Raw genomic sequence first — 18,292 nt, forward strand, 5'->3', positions numbered from 1 at the left:
CTTTCAAGTGAAGTAAAAGCTGTGTTGAAATAGTCAGAAAAAAAAAAAAAGTGTGAATTTTGTGAAGTCCTCAAAAGGGACAGAAGGAAGGCGCAGGTCCTCTTTTAAATGTCTTTGTTTGTCATTAGTCCTTGTAACACACTCTTTTTCTCAACAGGGCGACGTCTCTCCTCTCTTCCTCCGAAATCTCCAGCAGGTTTTGCACAAACTTCTCCAAAACAATCCCCCCTGGCTGTTTCCAGGCACCATAAAAAAATATTTCACACAGGTGTTGCAGTGTCCCCAATGCAAGAAAGGCCTCTGGCCCTTTTTAGAGTCCACCATCAGGTACACACACATCATTATCGTTGCTTTGCACTCGTTTTCATATATAATATGGAAATATAAATTTATGCTCTGGAATATTTGATTGTGATTGGTCAATAGCTTCTTAGCTTTTTCAAAGCTAAGAAGCAGAGGCTTTGCAGTCGCCGCATAGGCCATCGCGCTAGCCATAGTTGTGATAAATCTGGGTCTACTACTTATAGAAATCTTTTCAAATCAATATTTCGACTCAATGTATTATTTGATAGAATGGCCCGCTGGCTGCACATTATCCCTCACCTATCTAACACTTTCATATGTGCACCCGTCCAGCTACTGTCTGTCGAGTGAAGACACTTGCCACCCGCTCCCCGGTCCGGCCCTGCCGTCTCTGCTGCGTCTCCATAGCAACCTCTTGGCATTTGTGCTAAAGTTCTTCCAGGGGGAGCTTCATGCTATCACCACAGGGTAATAACTGCTTTGGTTATTTGAACGTTCGAATGGAACGAGATGTTAGCATTGAATATGTCGTCTAATGTCCTACTTATGACGTTTCTTTTCATTTGTTTTTGTGTATTTCACTGAAATTGATTTCATTGGTTTTTTTTTTGTTTTTTTTATGCTATTTAAAAGTCATTAAAGCAAGATTTTCATGTAAAGTTGCCCTGCGATGTTAAATAACCAAAAAATACATATATTACATTAATTTATTGTACTTGGAATTCAACTTAACAAAACTTGGATGACAACTCTCGTTCATTTCATCAACCATTTAAAAACCAAATTGGTGAGATCATCGCATTTGGTACCTTTTTTATGTTCTTTTTTTACTAAAAACTGAGTTATTTTTCTACTAATCAAATGACTTGTCTCTTTGTCCTCCGCTGCAGGAATTGTCTTCGGCCTGACAGAGCCGGACTCCCGCAGTTTTCTGCATCCAGCTCCTTGCTGTTTGTGACCTTCTGGACCGTGTGGGAGCGCTCCACCCTCCTGTCCAGGGCGGTGAAGCAGCTTTCCAAACTCCTGGTGCAGGCCTCGCTCTGGGAACAGGCCGACGTCGAGGTGAACACCTCAAAATACTGTAAACGGAGACAAAGAGGAATTACAGAAACTGAAACTTTGGGGGGGGGGGGGCTGGCGGTGGTTTGTGTGTGATCGTGGAGATGTTTGTGGAATCCCTCTGAAAAGGAGATCGCTGAGACGGATGCCAGGCGGGATTTGGGGATGGTGGAGAACCTGCTGGACATGCTGTCGGTGCTGGTGGAGTTCTGGTGTCAGCAGCACCTCAAACTGAACCAGAACCTGGTGGAGAAAGGCCTGGAGGACCTGGGAGAACACCTTGCTGCGATCAGCCAGGGTAAGTTACACAAGTGTAGTTCTTGTTTGGTGGTTCCCAGGAGGGAGGGGGGTTATTTTACTCCTTCTTCTATCTATCTATCTATCTGTCTGTCTGTCTGTCTGTCTGTCTATCTGTCTGTCTCTCTGTCTGTCTGTCTATCTATTCATTTTACGTAAAAAAAAATCAAACAATATTATTTTTAATATCGTATTGACCCGAATATTAAACAGGGTTTTTTCCCCTGGAAATATTCCCTCTGAAAAAGTGGGGTTGTCTTGTGCAATAGGAGGAGTTCTTCAATCTGTTTCCACACACATGCAGAACCCTACAACTGTGGAACAACGCCGACACACCGTCCTCGTCCGATCTACCACTCGCTCTCCATTGCTGTCGTAGTTCACTGGGAACCTGAACTCTTCCCACAAAGGCTGATTTAAAAGAAGCAGGCGGGTCTTCTAGCTCCTGTGTGCTCGATGCTCAGTCAGACGCTGGTCACACTGAGCTAAACTCAGCATGTTGCTCACGGCTTCCGGGTGGAACTCGTGCTGGTGAAATTTGGTTCCACATTACGTTCATCAATCCTCGCGCATAGAGTACCTCATATTCTCCATACGACTGCCTGCTGCGTTATCTTTATTTTCAAATAAAATTGTTTTCTTTATAAAAACAAGATTTGGTCTTCAAAAAGTATTTTTCCAAAAATGTGTCTTTAAAAAGGGGGGGTCTTATAATCAGGGTCGTCTTATATATTAAAATGATTTAAAGATTATTACATTATTATTCAAATGCATTTAAATATATTAAACATATATATAAAACAAATATAAATGTATTTAATTGTATAATAATAATTTAATATAATTTTTATTGATTATGGAGGCCGCTGTTTTTGAAATACGAATTGGGCCTTTAATATATTGTTATACAGCGATCAGCCACAACATTAAAACCACCTGCATAATATTGTGTAGCTCCCCCTCGTGCCGCCAAAACAGCTCTGATCCATTGAGGCGTGGACTCCACAAGGCCTCTGAAGGTGTCCTGTGGTATCTGGCACCAAGACGTTAACAGCAGATCCTGTAAGTCCTCTAAGTTGCAAGCTGGGACCCCCATGGATCAGGCTTGTTGTTCCTTCTCCCAGTGATGCTTCATTTGATTGAGATCTGGGGAATTTGGAAGCCTAGGTCAACACCTTAAACTCTTTGTCATTTTATTTTACATCTCCTTATGGAACGAAACAAGTGCGTAATGAGGACATTTTCTCCGTGACTCTTATTACCATCCCCCGCGGTGACACCTGGTGCTCTGACCGGGGCTGCGGTGCGCTGTGCGGGGTCGTGGGCTGCTGGAAGAGCCCGGAACACCTCCAGAACACTGCGTCTGTTTGTTTTTTTTACCTTTTTTTAATTAGTATAAAGCTGTTCCTGAGCACATGGAGCTGCACTCCGTGTATGTGGACGTATGAGCGTAACATATAAAAAATTACGTTCTACTTGCCTAAACACTGCATATTTTTCGGATTCGAACAATTACAAGGCTTGACGTTAAATCAATGAGTCATTATTCTGCTGGGATTGAAGGTTTTTCTTTTTACATTTCAATAGTTAAATAAAGATATGTTATTCATATCCATTCATGCATCTAATTTCATCACAACATGAAGGCATGGCCTACAGGAAAGAGCAGTTTATATGTTGACTGTATCCAATGCTGTGTTGGTCATACTATAGAATGATAAATTTCTTGTGTTTAGTGAATAATACGGAAGATAAAGAACTAGGTACTAAGAGGTACTAACCACTGCATACCAGGAACACCCCACAAGACCTGCTGTTTTGGAGCTCTGACCCAGTCGTCTTGCCATCATAATTTGGCCCTTGTCAAAGTGGCGCAGATCCTTACGCTTGCCCATTTTTCCTGCTTCCAACACATCAACTTCAACAACTCACTGTTCAGTTGCTGTTTCATATATCCCACCCCTTGACAGGTGCCATTGGAACGAGATGAGCAATGTAATTCACTTCACCTGTCAGTGGTTTTAATGTTGTGGCTCATCGTTGTATACTGTATTATTAATCCTTCAGATGTCCCTCCACCGGTTCTGGTAGACTTGGTCGCCAGGGTTCCCTCAACCAGACTAAAGTTGGTGACGGCAGACGCCATTTTTAGGCACCTCTGCTGCAGAAACGGATTCACTGTAGGAGATGAACCCCTCTCGTTCAAGAAAATGGTATGTGTATGTGTGTAATATTTCCCATTATCCCAGCATCAAGATCATTTCCTCTGCCAACTCTCTCAAATTACCCAGCGGTGCAATTATCTGTATTTTGCAATTATTTTATTTTATGTTAATTTCATTCACCGCCTCACTAGCTTATCATAACCCCCACAGTCTGACTAACTGAGCTGGTCTTCATGGCTGGGGCAATATTTTTAATTGTAGAATATTTAAAGCAACAAAAGTTATTAAATATTAATCAACTGGTTTAAAGGAAAGTTTTATATCCTTCCACAGAGCACCAATGAAAAAAATAGAACTGAGCAACATGGTGCGATTGCTGCATTATGGAGGTGTTGTTGAACATCTGGCGTTCTCATTCTCACAGTTGGTTCCTCTGTCTTTATTAGCCCGAAGACATGCAGGTGAATACATTGTGTATATAAATATATATTGTGTGTGTGTGTGTGTGTGTGTGTGTGTGTGTGTGTGTGTGTGTGTGTGTGACAGGTGTCGTCCTACCTGCCTGCCTTGGGGAGGCTGGGGGGTTGTCCCAGGTGGGAGGACCACAGGGGGCCTCGGCCCAGGACTGAACCCGTCTCTCCCAGCTGGACCAGCTCAGGGAAGGATTCTGGGTCAGTAGCACAAACAGATGTCTGTCACTATCGTTGCTCATCTCCGAGGCGCGCGCTGCCCCGAGTACCGCACGTGGGCATCGGACTTTTAATATCCTGTAGCCCGAAAAGAAGCAAAACAAAAGAAAAGTTATTTTTCGTGAAGTTCTTTGTTCTTTTGGAGTATAATGCCTGCTGAAAGCTCAAGTGTACAATATAATATTATATTATATCATATTATATGACAAGATATTATATAATATTATATTATATATCATATTATATGATATATTATATCATATATGATATGATACGATATTATATATTATATGATATAATATATGATATAATTTGATATTATATGATATGATATTATATTATATTATGCTATATCATGTTACTGCTGCCTCTCACACATCTCTACAGTAGTTGTTAAATAATCTTTAACTTCAAAGTTTCACGTCAGATTTCACGGATCATCATCACAATCATCACAGATTTCATGTTTAAAGATTGTGCCGAGGGCACTCGGCACAATCTTTAAACGGTTCATTCACTATCATGGAACCAGAATTAGGAAACCCAGAAAAAGATATATATATATATATATTTTTTTTTCATTTAGCTATTTTTGGCCAAATTTACAGCCACCCAACATCTTTATAATCTATTTAGTGCTTTTATTCCAGCTCTTGATTATTAAAAATTTTCCATGGCCTGAAAAAATGAAAACTTTTTACTCAACTGTCAGAGCTGTAAAAAGTGTTTGAGGGCTAAATGCAGTAAGGGCTGGCTATTGACAAAGTCTAATATCACAATTTTTTTGACGAATACCTAGACATTGATAATTTGATATTTTGGGGATGTCTATTTGTGCTTTCATGAGATATTTACACACAGGAAATTAATATTACAACCAATGGATATTATATCCAAGCAAGTAGAGGCATTTATTCAGACAGAACAGCGAGAACAGTCTGTAAGGTTCAGAAAAACCACATCACTTTTCTGCAACATAGCCTGAAAGACAACATTTAACTACATCACGATATCACGATAACCCAAAATCCCAGACCATCTCTAGGGACAGAGGAGTTGAAAGACATCTCCGGAGGCCAGCGCGCCCCGGTTTACGCCCGGGTCTGAACCCGTCAGAGAGCGCATCCTAAATCCCCGCTGTCGGCTTCTATACTATCGTGCGCTCGCACACGTCCACACTCCGCAGCCCGTATCAGACATCTGCTGTTGGGCCGGCAGGGGGCTTCTCCCGAGAAGGGCAGGACGAATGCGGGAGCGGGTTCAGCCGCAGGCTATCGCTGCATCAGGTGACCCTGCGGTCCCCGGCTCCCCTCTCTCCCCCCGTCTCTCCACGCTGCTCCGACAGTGCATAATCCCTTTCTACTCCACGCAGCATTCTGGTTTGGTTTCAGATCGTTTTTGTGTACAATTTTTACAACAACAAAATTAGTTGTCGAAACTGGTTCCAGTTTTCTAACTCTGGATCAGAAAAAACGTGAGGATTAGAACTCAGGGTAGGTATCGGAAAACTAATGGATAGATGGATATAAAAAAAATAACAAAAAAAGTAAAAGGTGAGTTGCAATAGGAAAAATCTGGAATAAATTAATTGATTTTATACATTTACAGAAAATAAATAAATCCCATATGACTTGTTTCATGTGCTCATCCTTTATAAGAAACACTAATCATATATATTGATATTGGGATAAATGCATGTGTTTGCATGTCTGCCTTCAACTGAATAAGAGGTTTGTTGTTAAATTGTTTTGCTCGTTGTTAAAATAATTTCAGAGGAGCGTATGGAGTCCAAGTCAGACCTGGCATGACGGACTGGTTTAATGACTGACTTGCAAGGTGCTTTCTGACTGGCTGGCTGGGTCGGGCTGGTCGGGCTGGTTGGGCTGGCTTGTGACTGCTGCGTTTTGGCGGACGGCTGGAATTGAACTTGGGTTTTCTCCCGCTGGCTCAATCAGGCACAGCTCATTGCTTTTCTTTTTGCAGAGCGTTTGACGAGGCCATTTCACCGGCTCCATTTTTATATCCAGACTCCTAAGTAGCCAATATGAGCTGGACTGAAGGTCAGCTCTGAACCAGAACAAAAACACAAATATTGGACCGACACCAGCAGAAAATATTGGATCAGATATCGTAGGGGAAAAAAGGAACAAATCCAGCCCGCTTTTGCGACATCACTGTTCCAATGTAACTTTAAGAGAAGTACAATATACAGTATATTTTGGTTTTAAATGCCCAAATGTTTGCACAAATTGCATTTTAAGTGAGTTTTTGTGGTTTTAGTTTTTTTGTGGTAGTGTTTGTTTGAACATCTGACTTCTTGACTTCTCACTTTTAGGGGATCTTTCCCAAAGCAATAATAAAGGCTCATTAGAAGCTTGCAAGTTAAAAATAAAAATATCGGATTTCAAAAAGTAGTGTCTTGCCTTCTCTAACAAATATTTGTTTTGACGAGGATGTGTCAAAGTGCAAATGAGTGTCTTTCCACTTGCGTTGTATTCCCTCTTTTCTTTTAATCAGCTTTTTTTTTTTTTTCTCGTTTTTTAATAAGATCGTGACTCATTTGGCAAAAATCAAACCAATGCGGAAAACCCAGAACGCATTGGAATCCATCTGAAGTGGGATTGGTCACACACATATTCCATTATTTCTCTCAATGTTCTTGGGATGTGGCCTGGCAGTGCACACACCGCCCCGGGGGCACGAGCTGATAGGTTGGTTGGACCAACAGAAAACCGACTTCCTACAGCAGCCCACCGAGGGGAAGAGCAAGATAGGCTGGCCACGCAGTGTGCACTGCCACCAGTCTATATGTATGTGTGGGGGGGGGGGGGCACTTGGGTTAACTGCTTTGAGATGAGAAGTGGCAACCCCACCCTCCACATCCACTCTCCCCATTGAAGACAAATTTCCACACTGGCGCTCGGTCTCATCACTCCTCAGCCCTGTCCTCGCTAATAACAAGCAACGTGACAGGACGTGTGTTTCTTCCCCGCTGCTGGGAGCTCCTTCCTGGCTTCGGAACAAGCCAATTACCAGCGAACAAGCCTTCTCCCTGTAGTATGAATGGCACTGCTCTGCGCTGTCACACACACACACACACAGCCGTCACGCAGGCAGATCTCCTCTACCCACTCGCAAGAACTAGTGACAGCCCACAGCTATTAGTACGCAAATACTTTGAAGAGGCTTCACTCTTTTTTTTTTTTTTTTTTTTTTTTTATATATTTCTTTAACCATTTATTCCTCCTAATGTGCTTGCTCACATTGAATTCTCTGTCTCAACATATAAAAGTGCTAAGTGGGAGGAAAAAGGCTTCGCGGACACAGGTGGCGGAAAAGTGTGCGTGCGTGCGTGAGATTTAGTAATTTTGGAAAAGTTGATTATATAGATCAGTGGTTCTCAACGGGGAGCCTGGGAAGCCCCCTGCAAGTGATTCCAGGGGGTCCCCAGCAAAATGATCAATATTGTCACTCTTCATTTACAAGACATTGGCACCATTAGAGAATGTATAATAACGACCGTTTTGATCCTAGTTTCACTTTCATCTTCCTAACTACAGTACAGTATAGACTAGATCATATCTAACAATAAAAATCTTCCCAGAGACAAAATCTTATCCAATGGGGTTCGTGGCCTAATGCGTCTCAAATTGAGGGTCCTTGATTTGACAAAGCTTGCGAATCACTGATTGAGAGAATGGGTCTTGAGTTAAATAGTCATTCTGCCATAAATCTTCCAAATCCATGCGCATATTTTCTACCACCTATACACTGTGACCTTGTTCTTTGCCTCGACCCAGAATTCAGGGCCGATCCCCAAACGAAACCACCCAGGGGAAGGAGAACGTACCCAGGGGTCTGCGCCGAGTCAACGCAGCAGGTACGGCACACGCACGCACGCACACACACACACACACACACATGTGGACACACACGAACACACACACGCTGACACCTACCCACACGCTACCGTTTGACTGTAAACGCGGCACATTGGCAAGGAGTTGACTTTTAATGGAGTGGTGCACGGCATCGGGTCATCAGCGCAGAGCTGCATGATAGCTTTGTCATCACTTTGGCTTTAATGAAGAGCGTGTTCTAGCTGGAGGGAGACGCTCGTTAGCATATCTCGTTGTTCCGTGCAGTCAGCGGGACGGCGGCCTTGTGGCGTAAGTAGCGTTCCCTCAATCGGCCTCTCCGAAAGCGGGAGATTCCCACGCCGCCCCTCCATGCGGTTCACGGGTTCACCAACGAACATCGACGAACAAAGGAAGGGTGTTGTTTTTAAATCTTCCTCAACAAATAAGACACAATGTGAAGTAAACGCGGCGGTTACAGGGGAGGGAAACAAAGCGGCGTGATGGACGGCGTAGAAATCCCCTCAATTAGAGGCATGGCACTCGCGTGAACTCACCGAGGTGTCAGCGCTCATATCTCCCCCCTGCACCTGATCAGAAAGACCCGGTGCCTGGTGGGGGTGGGGGTGGGGAGGGGGTGGGGGTGGGGAGGCGGTTGGGGTGGGGAGTCAAGGCTGTTAGCATGTGTTGTTTTTCTCCTACGTGATCCCTATACCGATGCGGTCGTCATTAATTTTTGATGAACCATCGGCACACAGAATCCTTCCCTCGCTCTCCTCCTCATCCCCTCACTTCTCACCTCATTCTCTCTCTCTCTCTCTCGCTCTCTCTCTCTTGCTCTCTCTCGCTCTCTCTCTCTTTCTCTCGCTCTCTCGTCCTCTCACTCGCTTTCTTGCATTTTGTCTCACCCAAGCTGCTTTTGCCTTTTATTTATTTATTTATTTATTTATTTTTTGTGTTTTTGTGTTTTTGTTTTTTTTTGCTGCGCTTGCTCTTGTCTTTGTAGCTTTTCTCACAGTTCCTGAGGAGGGTTTGGGGGGATTGAGCTTTTGGAGAAGATGGAGGTCGTTTTCCCTCCGATGTTTGCCGATAGAATCTCATCAGAGAATCTGTCGTCTTTGGTACAAATCTAAAGTAAACATGTAGACCGTAGAATGAATCGCTGGTTAATATCGTTCATCGTTCTCAGTTGGTATTGGTTTGAACAGCGCGGCGACAACATAACTCCGGGGTTCTCAACCCTTTTCTGGCCCAGGACCCCGTTTTTAGGTCGCAAAAAAAAAAAAACAGCAATTAGAAACAAAAATAAATTATTATCATATTAGAATTAAAAATAATAATATATTCCTAAAACCCTATTTAACCATATTTGTATTTATAATAAATATCAATCAAATAACAATATATCACTGTTAGAAATGTCCTGCGATCCTGTATCCATGTCAAGTGACCCCACATGGGGTCGCAACGCCAAGATTGAGAATCTCTGACATAATGCACATGTGAAAGGGTTAAAAAAAAAAGAAACGTTGGTTTAAATGAAGGCGACATATATAGATATTGTCAATTGTTAGAGAATGCGGTTCCCCTCCCTTAAGGATTAATATACCTCCATTACTCTGAGAATTTGTAGCGGCAGCGTTTTGTTTTAAACGCTTCCAAAAGAACAAATCCCCATATTTCATACCTGGCAACGGAGTGTCCAACACGTTCCAAACAAATCGCATTGTTACCGCCTTGCCAAGCAACACTTAACGGGGAGCGTAACTAGACATACCAGTGGATATAAAGAGCAACACATACATTAAACTTTTTTTTTTCTATTAAAAGTGTGAAACGGGGGGATTGTTGGGGGATTTACAGAAAAAAGGGACAGGCGGATTTATCCCTTCCGTGCTTGTAAATGCTGAGCATGCAATTACCCCTATAATAGAGGCGTTGTGTCCAAATTGGAGCCATTAAAGTGATTTAACAGTGCGTGGATTGGCCCTGGCATTTGCAAGGATGTGTACACAGGGGGCGCGGGGGAACGGGTGTTTAATCACGGCGGTTTGGAGCGCGGTTTGGAGCGCGGTAATGGCAGCGCGGTGCAAGTAGTGCTGACCCGCCGCTCCGTCCTGCCACTCATTAGAGAGCGGCTTCAGGAGTAAGAGTCCCAAGTTCAGGTGTGTCGCGCGCATTTTCACTCCATTTATTAACCTATGGTTGTTGTTTTTTTTTTTTTTTTATTGTCTTCATTTTCTTTGCCCAAATTTATTTTTAGCCAACGAAAAAGAAAAAAAAAAGACATCTGCTATTTCTCAAGCCGCCGTAGACGGTTCAGTTCAGTTGAAGGAAACCAACCGCTCGACGCCGTTGGACAATGTTAATGTTTTCACATCGAAATAGGAATCAGATGGAAGAATCAAATCCAACGCCAGGGTTTGAGTTATGAGTCCAAGAGTCTGACTCGATAACCAAGTTTAATACTTGTTGCTTTATTGCTGTATTTTGGTGGATTGGGTCGTATATGTGAATTGCTTTGCAGATTCTATTACCTAGTTGTATATACGTAGTTTCCTGGATTTGAACATTTTAGCTGATGATAGATTGTGGTACAACTAATTGTGGGTTATTCATACAATTTTCTTTTTTTGTCAGTTTTATGCCACTATCATAATGTGACCCTGTGATAGTTTAATAATACTCATCCGCCTTCCATTTATTGACATTAATTTATTGACATTCATTTTGGTGGATTGGGTCGTATATGTGAATTGCGTTGCAGATTCTATTACCTAGTTGTATATACGTAGTTTCCTGGATTTGAACATTTTAGTTGATGATAGATTGTGATACAACTAATTGTGGGTTATTCATACAATTTTCTTTTTTTGTCAGTTTTATGCCACTATCATAATGTGACCCTGTGATAGTTTAATTATACTCATCCGCCTTCCATTTATTGACATTAAATATTGGGACCTGATATTTAATATAATAGTCGATACGCGACATATCGCACATTTCAAACTCTAATTGACTCCTTTCTATTTCTTACTTTTACTAACAATTCCCCTTCAATTCGGATGAAAACATACAATTATGAAAACTAATGATTTCGCGAAATCATTGTGATCAGCTCAATTGATCGCGACCCGGGTGATTATGCAATAATTGTGACGGCGCGGCCCGACTTTTCAGCTTTGAAATGTAATTGAGCGTTTGAAAGGATGTAAAGTTTTTTTTATTTTTAATTTTATTTTTTCTTTATATAGAAAAAAAGTACCCACTCAATATAGCTGTTTGTCGGCTTCGGGGGTGGAAGGGTGGGGGGGCGTGTGGCATTTAATGCATCTTATGCATCCTCAAAGACACAACCCCTGGAAGAAAGGATCTCTTGAAGATAAAACTGATTTATTTATTTGTTTGTTCGCGCGTTTGTTTATTTATTTATTTATTTTTCATTTCCCCCCTCCTCCTCGCTGCTTTGAAACGACCCCCTTTCACACTTGTCCGCTGCCCTCTCTCTCGCTATCTCTCCCTCTCTCTCCCTCTCTCCCTCTCTCCCCCTTTCTCTCCCTCCCTCCCTCCCTCTCTCTCTCTCTCTCTCTCTCTCTCTCTCTCTGTTGCCCCCTTCCTCCGCCCCCCCCCCCACCCCCCAGTTCCCCCGCTCCACCGCTGGAGCCCCCGACAGGCTTGGGCGTCCTGGGGAGAGCTAGTAAAGCGTTTATTAGAGGGCTTTGCAGCGCCGCATTATTCTGCCGAGCGCAGAGCCACTCATGCTTGGCCTTTAACTCCCTCTGAAGTTCAGCCATACATGAAAAGGGGGCGGGGGGGCATCCCCCTTTAACGTATTCCCCATTTTAATATTGCATCAGTAAAGGTTGGGGGGGGGGGGGCGAACGGGAACGAAAACGTTAAAAGGAAAAAAAAAATTGAGTCGGCGAGATTGGTACGGTAGATTGTCGTTTGTTGGATTGGCGACGCCCGGGCGGAGAGTTGTTTTGAAATCCCGAAGCTGTGAAGAATGGCCGCCGGGAGGCTTTGTGCTCGGGCTTTCTACCGTAACTTCCTCTCAAGTCACCGTATCGGAGAGGCCAGGAAGGCAGGAAGGAGGACGGTTGCGATATTGGCTTTCGGGAGGCGGCAAGGGGGGGTGAGCCGCCTCTTCCGCCCCCCATTTAAAAAAAACTAATAAAAAATGGGCGAGGAGCACGGGTAAATGAGCACCGAGTCACACCGTCGTTGATGCTTGTCAGACCGCGCCCCCCCCCCTTCCTCTCATCACTCTTTTTTTAAATCGCGTCCTCATTGGACGGTTGGGTTTTTTTCTTTTTTAGGTCAGGCTCTTTTTTTCTTTTGGCGTTTAGGGACATTTCTCTACGATTTTATTGGCGTGTTGGTGATGTATAGGGGGGCGGGTGGGGGACAGCGGGCAGCACACAGGGCACACCCTAATTTTGGATTTCTGTCTTCTCTTTCTTCCCTCCCTTCTCTCTTCTCTCTTGCGCTGCTTCTCTGTGTGTCTGTGTGTGTGTGTGTGTGTGTGTGTGTGTGTGTGTCCATGTGTGTTTGTGTGTGTGTGTCTGTGTGTCTGTCCGTGTGTGTGTCCGTGTCCGTGTCCGTGTGTGTGTTTGTGTGTGTGTCCGCGTGTGTCCGCGTGTGTCCGTGTTTTTCCGTGTGTCCGTGTGTGTCCGTGTGTCCGTGTGTGTCCGGGCGAAGGAGAGACCCTCCTCCACAGAGCCTGCAAGAGGAACCAAGTGGAGACCGTGGCTCAGATCCTGGCACTTCCTGGCTTCGACGTCAACGTTAAAGGTAAGACTCCACTATCCGCCAGCTCCCCTCTTTCCGTTGCCGTCTCCCGTCGCCCCCCCCCCCCCGCCGTCCCCCTCCCCCACCGCCTCACCCCTGTCGCCCCCCGCTCGCTCCGGGGATGCCTCGAGGAGCACTTACCTTTGGGGACGAGGGGAAAAAAAGAGACGGGAAGGGGCGAAGAAACGGAGGAGTGTACGCTGGCGTCATCGCCGAGTTTTAACCTTTTCGCTGAAATGGGAAGGGCGTGTCTGGGAGCAGCGGGGGTGCGGGCTGGGGTGTGTTCTGTGACTCAGATTTTTCGAGAGATTTACAGCCACTTTGCTAAGTGAATGGAACGCCCTTTGATATTTGCGAATGACTTTCTTTTCTTCCTTGATGTGCGCCTCGGAGCAGCCGTAATGACTTCCTTTTATGCGCGTGTTGTACCGTTGGAAAAGGTTTTCCCCATTATGCGATCGCCGTTTAGCAGCCGTTCGGGTTCATGGATAAACTGTGGGGCGAAACTTTTGCAGCGCGCGCACGCGCCCGCTTAATGATAAGGCCTTCTCGTCGTTTTGGAGCGCGCCGATCCTCCTGGTTTTCGTCGTCTCCATCGTCGGTATCTCCATTAGCGAATAAAGCGTAAAGTGCATTGTGTTATGCTGATGTGCTAAGGCTAAACTAACTTTCGGTCACGATTTGCACGTCATCTAAATGATAACGTCTTTATTACGGCTTCATAGCACATTGACAGTTGAGTTATTTGATAACGAAATAGTTACTTGTGACATTGTAGCTAAAGAGAAGCCCAATAATTAGACTTTTTTTTCATTATCCATTGTTAAGTGTACAGTTTTGCATATATTAAATCAATCATAATCCCTTTATTAGGCCAAATATATTTTCATATACAAGATTTTTTTGTGGAAAAGATTAAGTATTGCGGCACAGACATAAAAAAAATAAAGAATATAGCTAAATAAAGAAATATAATAGTCAAATAATGTACAAAAATATACAATACACAAAATATATACAAAATACAATCAATACAATATATAAAATAAATACAATATACAAATTATATTATTACCAAACATAAACATTTCTTTATTTTACTGCATTGATGTGCGTTTTTTCATCCTCTTTCCTCTTTCAGTCACATTACACTGATCAGCCACAACATTAAAACCACCGCTAATAACCACTTATATTATATAGGTCCCCCTTGCGTTGCCAAAACAGCTCTGAGCCGTTGCAGCATAACTCCACAAGACCTGAAGGTGTCCTGTGGTATCTGGCAATAAGACGTTAGCAGCAGATCCTGTAAGTCCTCCTCTAGTCCCGTGCTTTGTGAGGTGGGGCCCCCATGGATCGGGCTTGTTGTTTCAGCACATCCCACAGATGCTCAATTGGATCGAACCCTAACCCCAACCATCCACATGATGTAGAAGAAAACATGATTCATCAGACCAGGCCACCTTCTTCCATTGCTCCATGGTCCAGTTCTGACGCTCACGTGCCCATTGTAGGTGCTTTTGGCTATGAACAGGGGTCAGCATGGACACTCTGGTCTGTGGCTACACAGCCCCATATGCAGCAAGCTGTGATGCACTGTGTGTTGTGACACCTTTCTATCATAGCAGCATCAACTTTTTCAGCAATTTGTGCTACAGCGGCTCTTCTGTGGGATTGGACGAGACGGGCTAGACTTCACTCCCCACGTAAATCAATGAGTCCCTTGGACGCCCATGACCCTGTCTCCATTTCACTGGTTGCTCTCCCTTGGACCACTTTTGGTAGGTATTAACCACTGCATACCAGGAACACCACGACGACAAGACCTGCTGTTTTAGAGATGCTCTGACCCAGTCGTCTTGCCATCATAATTTGGTCCTTGTCAAAGTGGCTCAGATCCTTACGCTTTCCCATTTTTTCTGCTTCCAACACATCAACTACAACAACTGACTGTTCACTTGCTGTTTCATATTTCCCACCCCTTGACAGATGCCATTGTAACGAGATGATCAATGTTATTCACTTCACCTGTCGGTGGTTTTAATGTTGTGCCTAATCTGTATATTCCGTATTTGAATATATTTATATACTGTAGATGAATTTTCATGATTGAGACAATTGAGACAATTATGCATACAGTAGTTGTCAATTACACACTTTAATGGATCAGAAACACTTGGTAAAATCAAAAGAAAATCACATTTTTGATACATATTTATATTGGATAAAATATAGTTACATACATATATCATTTATATATTATAACTGTTATATTATTTTATAGTTAATTTTATATATATATAATATACAGTTATAATATATATATATATATATATATATATGTGTGTATATGTATATGTATATATATATATATATATATATATATATATATATATATAAACCATATCAAATATATTTCAATATAAAATATATATTATTTATACAGTATATTCATATTGAAATATATATTTATATATATTGAAATATATATTTATATATATTTTCTTGGTATACTTCGTGCAAATAACTTTAACACAAAGGCAAAAAATATAAAAAACGTAATACGGGTAGTGAACGTAGGTATGGGCATGAGTTATTAAGGTATTGAGAACTATTCTCTGGCCGTCTGGAGTATGAAGTATATTTCCTCACCAAAACAATGGACCTTGCTCTGATGCGCGGTTGAAGAAGGGGACAAGGATCGTTCGTGCCTGGAAGTCACGGAAATATTATAAACCAGAAATGCCAAAACGCTAACTGAAACCAGAGTTATCAGAAAGAGAGAAGGGGGACGGTTGACAACAAAGCATCTTTTACATGGGGTTTTTGTGGAGAGGAGGGAAAAAAACAATAACTGAATGACTGCTTTGTTGAGCAATGTTATTCACTTCACCTGTCAGTTGTTTTAATGTTGTGGCTGTTCAGTGTACAGCCTCACCTACTAACCTACTAGCGTGTTAACTCTTGATGACTTTATCGGTTACAACCAAGTCTTTAGGTAAAGTAGTGCAAACGCTTGTTTTTTTGAATGTGCATGTGCATGTGCGTCCTTTTTTACCCCTTTTCCTCTTTCCGTCGCCCAGACCACGCGGGCTGGACGCCCCTGCATGAGGCCTGTAACCATGGTAGCGCGGCGTGCGTGGAGGCCCTCCTGCGCTGCCGCCCCGCGCCCCGCCTGGACAACGAGGTGAACGGCGTCCGGCCGCTGCACGACGCGCTGCTCAACGGCCATGTGCACATCGCCAAGATGCTGCTGGAGCACGCAGGTGGGTGGAGGACGGGGTGGAAATAAGCGCTTGGGTTGTTTTTTTCCTGAACCTAAAGAAAAACACTTCAACCTTAAAGATTACCGTGCTGGGGTGATGTTTTACCACAGAAAGTCTCCATTTACTATGTACAGCACTTGCTAAAAAATGCTGAATTTGAATATTTCCCACTGTGTAGCTATTTTTAATCAGATTTTTCCTGTACCCCCAACATCCCCATAAACCCTCAATGTCTACATTATTGATCAGAGAATAATTCTATAGCTTTTATTGAACTCGACATCTCTAACCATCTTGATATACCGCCAACTCCAAAGCAATCAATCCACTCAATAGTCACCTTTTACAAGGCTGTAATCCCACAAAGTTAAAACAACGTATCTATAAGCAAGGTTGCCAGTTCTCTGCCAAGAAAAAGTAATCCGAAGCGGTAGCCACTTGCCTGCTGATATATTTTTATTTTATTCACCGTAGCTTCCAATGTCCGGATCTGACATGACTGAGGATGTTGCTGAGCTTGTTGACGGGTTCAGTGTCACTCACTGGTGTTTTGGCCGGGGCGGTTGTTATCCACTCTCAACACTAAGGGTAGATGAGGAGAAGTTTTGTTTTGATAGGTGATATGGAGTAGTGCTGGGCGATACTGTCAAAATCAAATGTCGCAATATTTTTGCACAAAAAAGCCCTGATATCGATCATTTGGATGAATGTTGGTGCTTTCGCAAAACATTTACACACACAAAAATCTTTGAGGAACAGTCATTATTAAAGTGGACAGTCGAGGAGTCTATGAGGTCCAGATTGGTCATACACTGTATAGGCAACGTGTCACAATATCGATATTATAACAACATACCGCCCAGCCAAAACTCTGAGGCTTTTTTTTTTTTTTTTTTTTTCGTCAAAAATAGTGGTATATATTTATGCACAAACTGAATATCGCACATGAAACTACATACTAGGGCCATGTATGGTTATAATATCAACATCACGATACGGGACCACATATCGCCTGGTTATCGTCGTATCGCGGTGCAGCTAAATGCGCTCGGCTGTAGTACAGTAGAGCGATTACATTTTCTGAGCGGCTCAGCTGCTCGTCAAATTCATTTGCTGTTGTTTTATTTTAATTTCATGTGGATCCTATCTCCACTGAAGTATTTATCTGCACACAGCTCGCAATCCCTCCTCAGGAGGCCGGTAGCGATGGTGACGCTTGGCGGAGCGTAGAGATACTGCGTGTCCTGCAGCAGGTGGTGGGAAGGAGAGGCTGGGGGGGTATTTTGGGGATGTATGTATGTATGTTTGTACATACATTCATCTACTATGGTTTGTGTGTGTTTTCGGGGGTTGAAGGTGTCTGGAACGTCTCGCAGCGTACCTCTGCTCCGGCTGACTTTCCGCTTTGACTAATTATAGTTAATTTGATCTGACTTTTTCCATTAACACATGTATATATTCTGGCCTCAAAAAATAAATTAGACTGGGATTGTTTGGTCCCGCAGAGGAAACAGGAGAGCGAGCGTTCCCTTCACTTTTCACTCTCTCTCTCTCTCTCTCTCTCTCTCTCTCTCTCTCTCTCTCTCTCTCTCTTTCTCTCTCTCTCGCTCTCACTTTCTCTCACCCACCCTCCCTCCACAGCAGCGGTGGAGAGGGAGCAATTTAAAAGAGGTCAGACGAAGAAGCAGCTTTCTGTAAAATTAGCGGGGCTGGAAGGAGCGTATGCGCCGCAGACGTCTGGCCTGCTGTCTAGGCCACGTCTCTGACGGCAACGGGGGCGAGCGATGGTTCCGCTTCCTCCCTCTCCCCCATCCCTCCCTCAGTTCCAAGCCCCTCCAGGTCGTTGCATCTGTGTTTCCAAC

The 18,292-nt window shown here is 43.3% G+C and overlaps 1 protein-coding gene across 1 annotated transcript in view; it reads left to right on the plus strand.

Annotated features, from left to right (window-relative positions):
- The window catches only part of slf1 (SMC5-SMC6 complex localization factor 1), a gene marked incomplete at its 3' end in the record, with an annotated part of 33,660 nt that overhangs the window by 4,333 nt on the left and 11,035 nt on the right, over positions 1-18,292 (plus strand). Inside the window, exons 9-17 of the mRNA XM_080004250.1 lie at positions 158-327; positions 637-771; positions 1,194-1,365; positions 1,492-1,660; positions 3,727-3,872; positions 4,371-4,495; positions 8,314-8,393; positions 13,075-13,167; positions 16,248-16,430. Of these exons, the coding sequence (XP_079860376.1) occupies positions 158-327; positions 637-771; positions 1,194-1,365; positions 1,492-1,660; positions 3,727-3,872; positions 4,371-4,495; positions 8,314-8,393; positions 13,075-13,167; positions 16,248-16,430 (1,273 nt within the window). The remainder of the gene's footprint in view (positions 1-157; positions 328-636; positions 772-1,193; positions 1,366-1,491; positions 1,661-3,726; positions 3,873-4,370; positions 4,496-8,313; positions 8,394-13,074; positions 13,168-16,247; positions 16,431-18,292) is intronic.

The sequence above is a fragment of the Zeus faber genome, assembly GCF_960531495.2.
Source record: "Zeus faber genome assembly, chromosome: 7".
Lineage (NCBI taxonomy): Eukaryota > Metazoa > Chordata > Actinopteri > Zeiformes > Zeidae > Zeus > Zeus faber.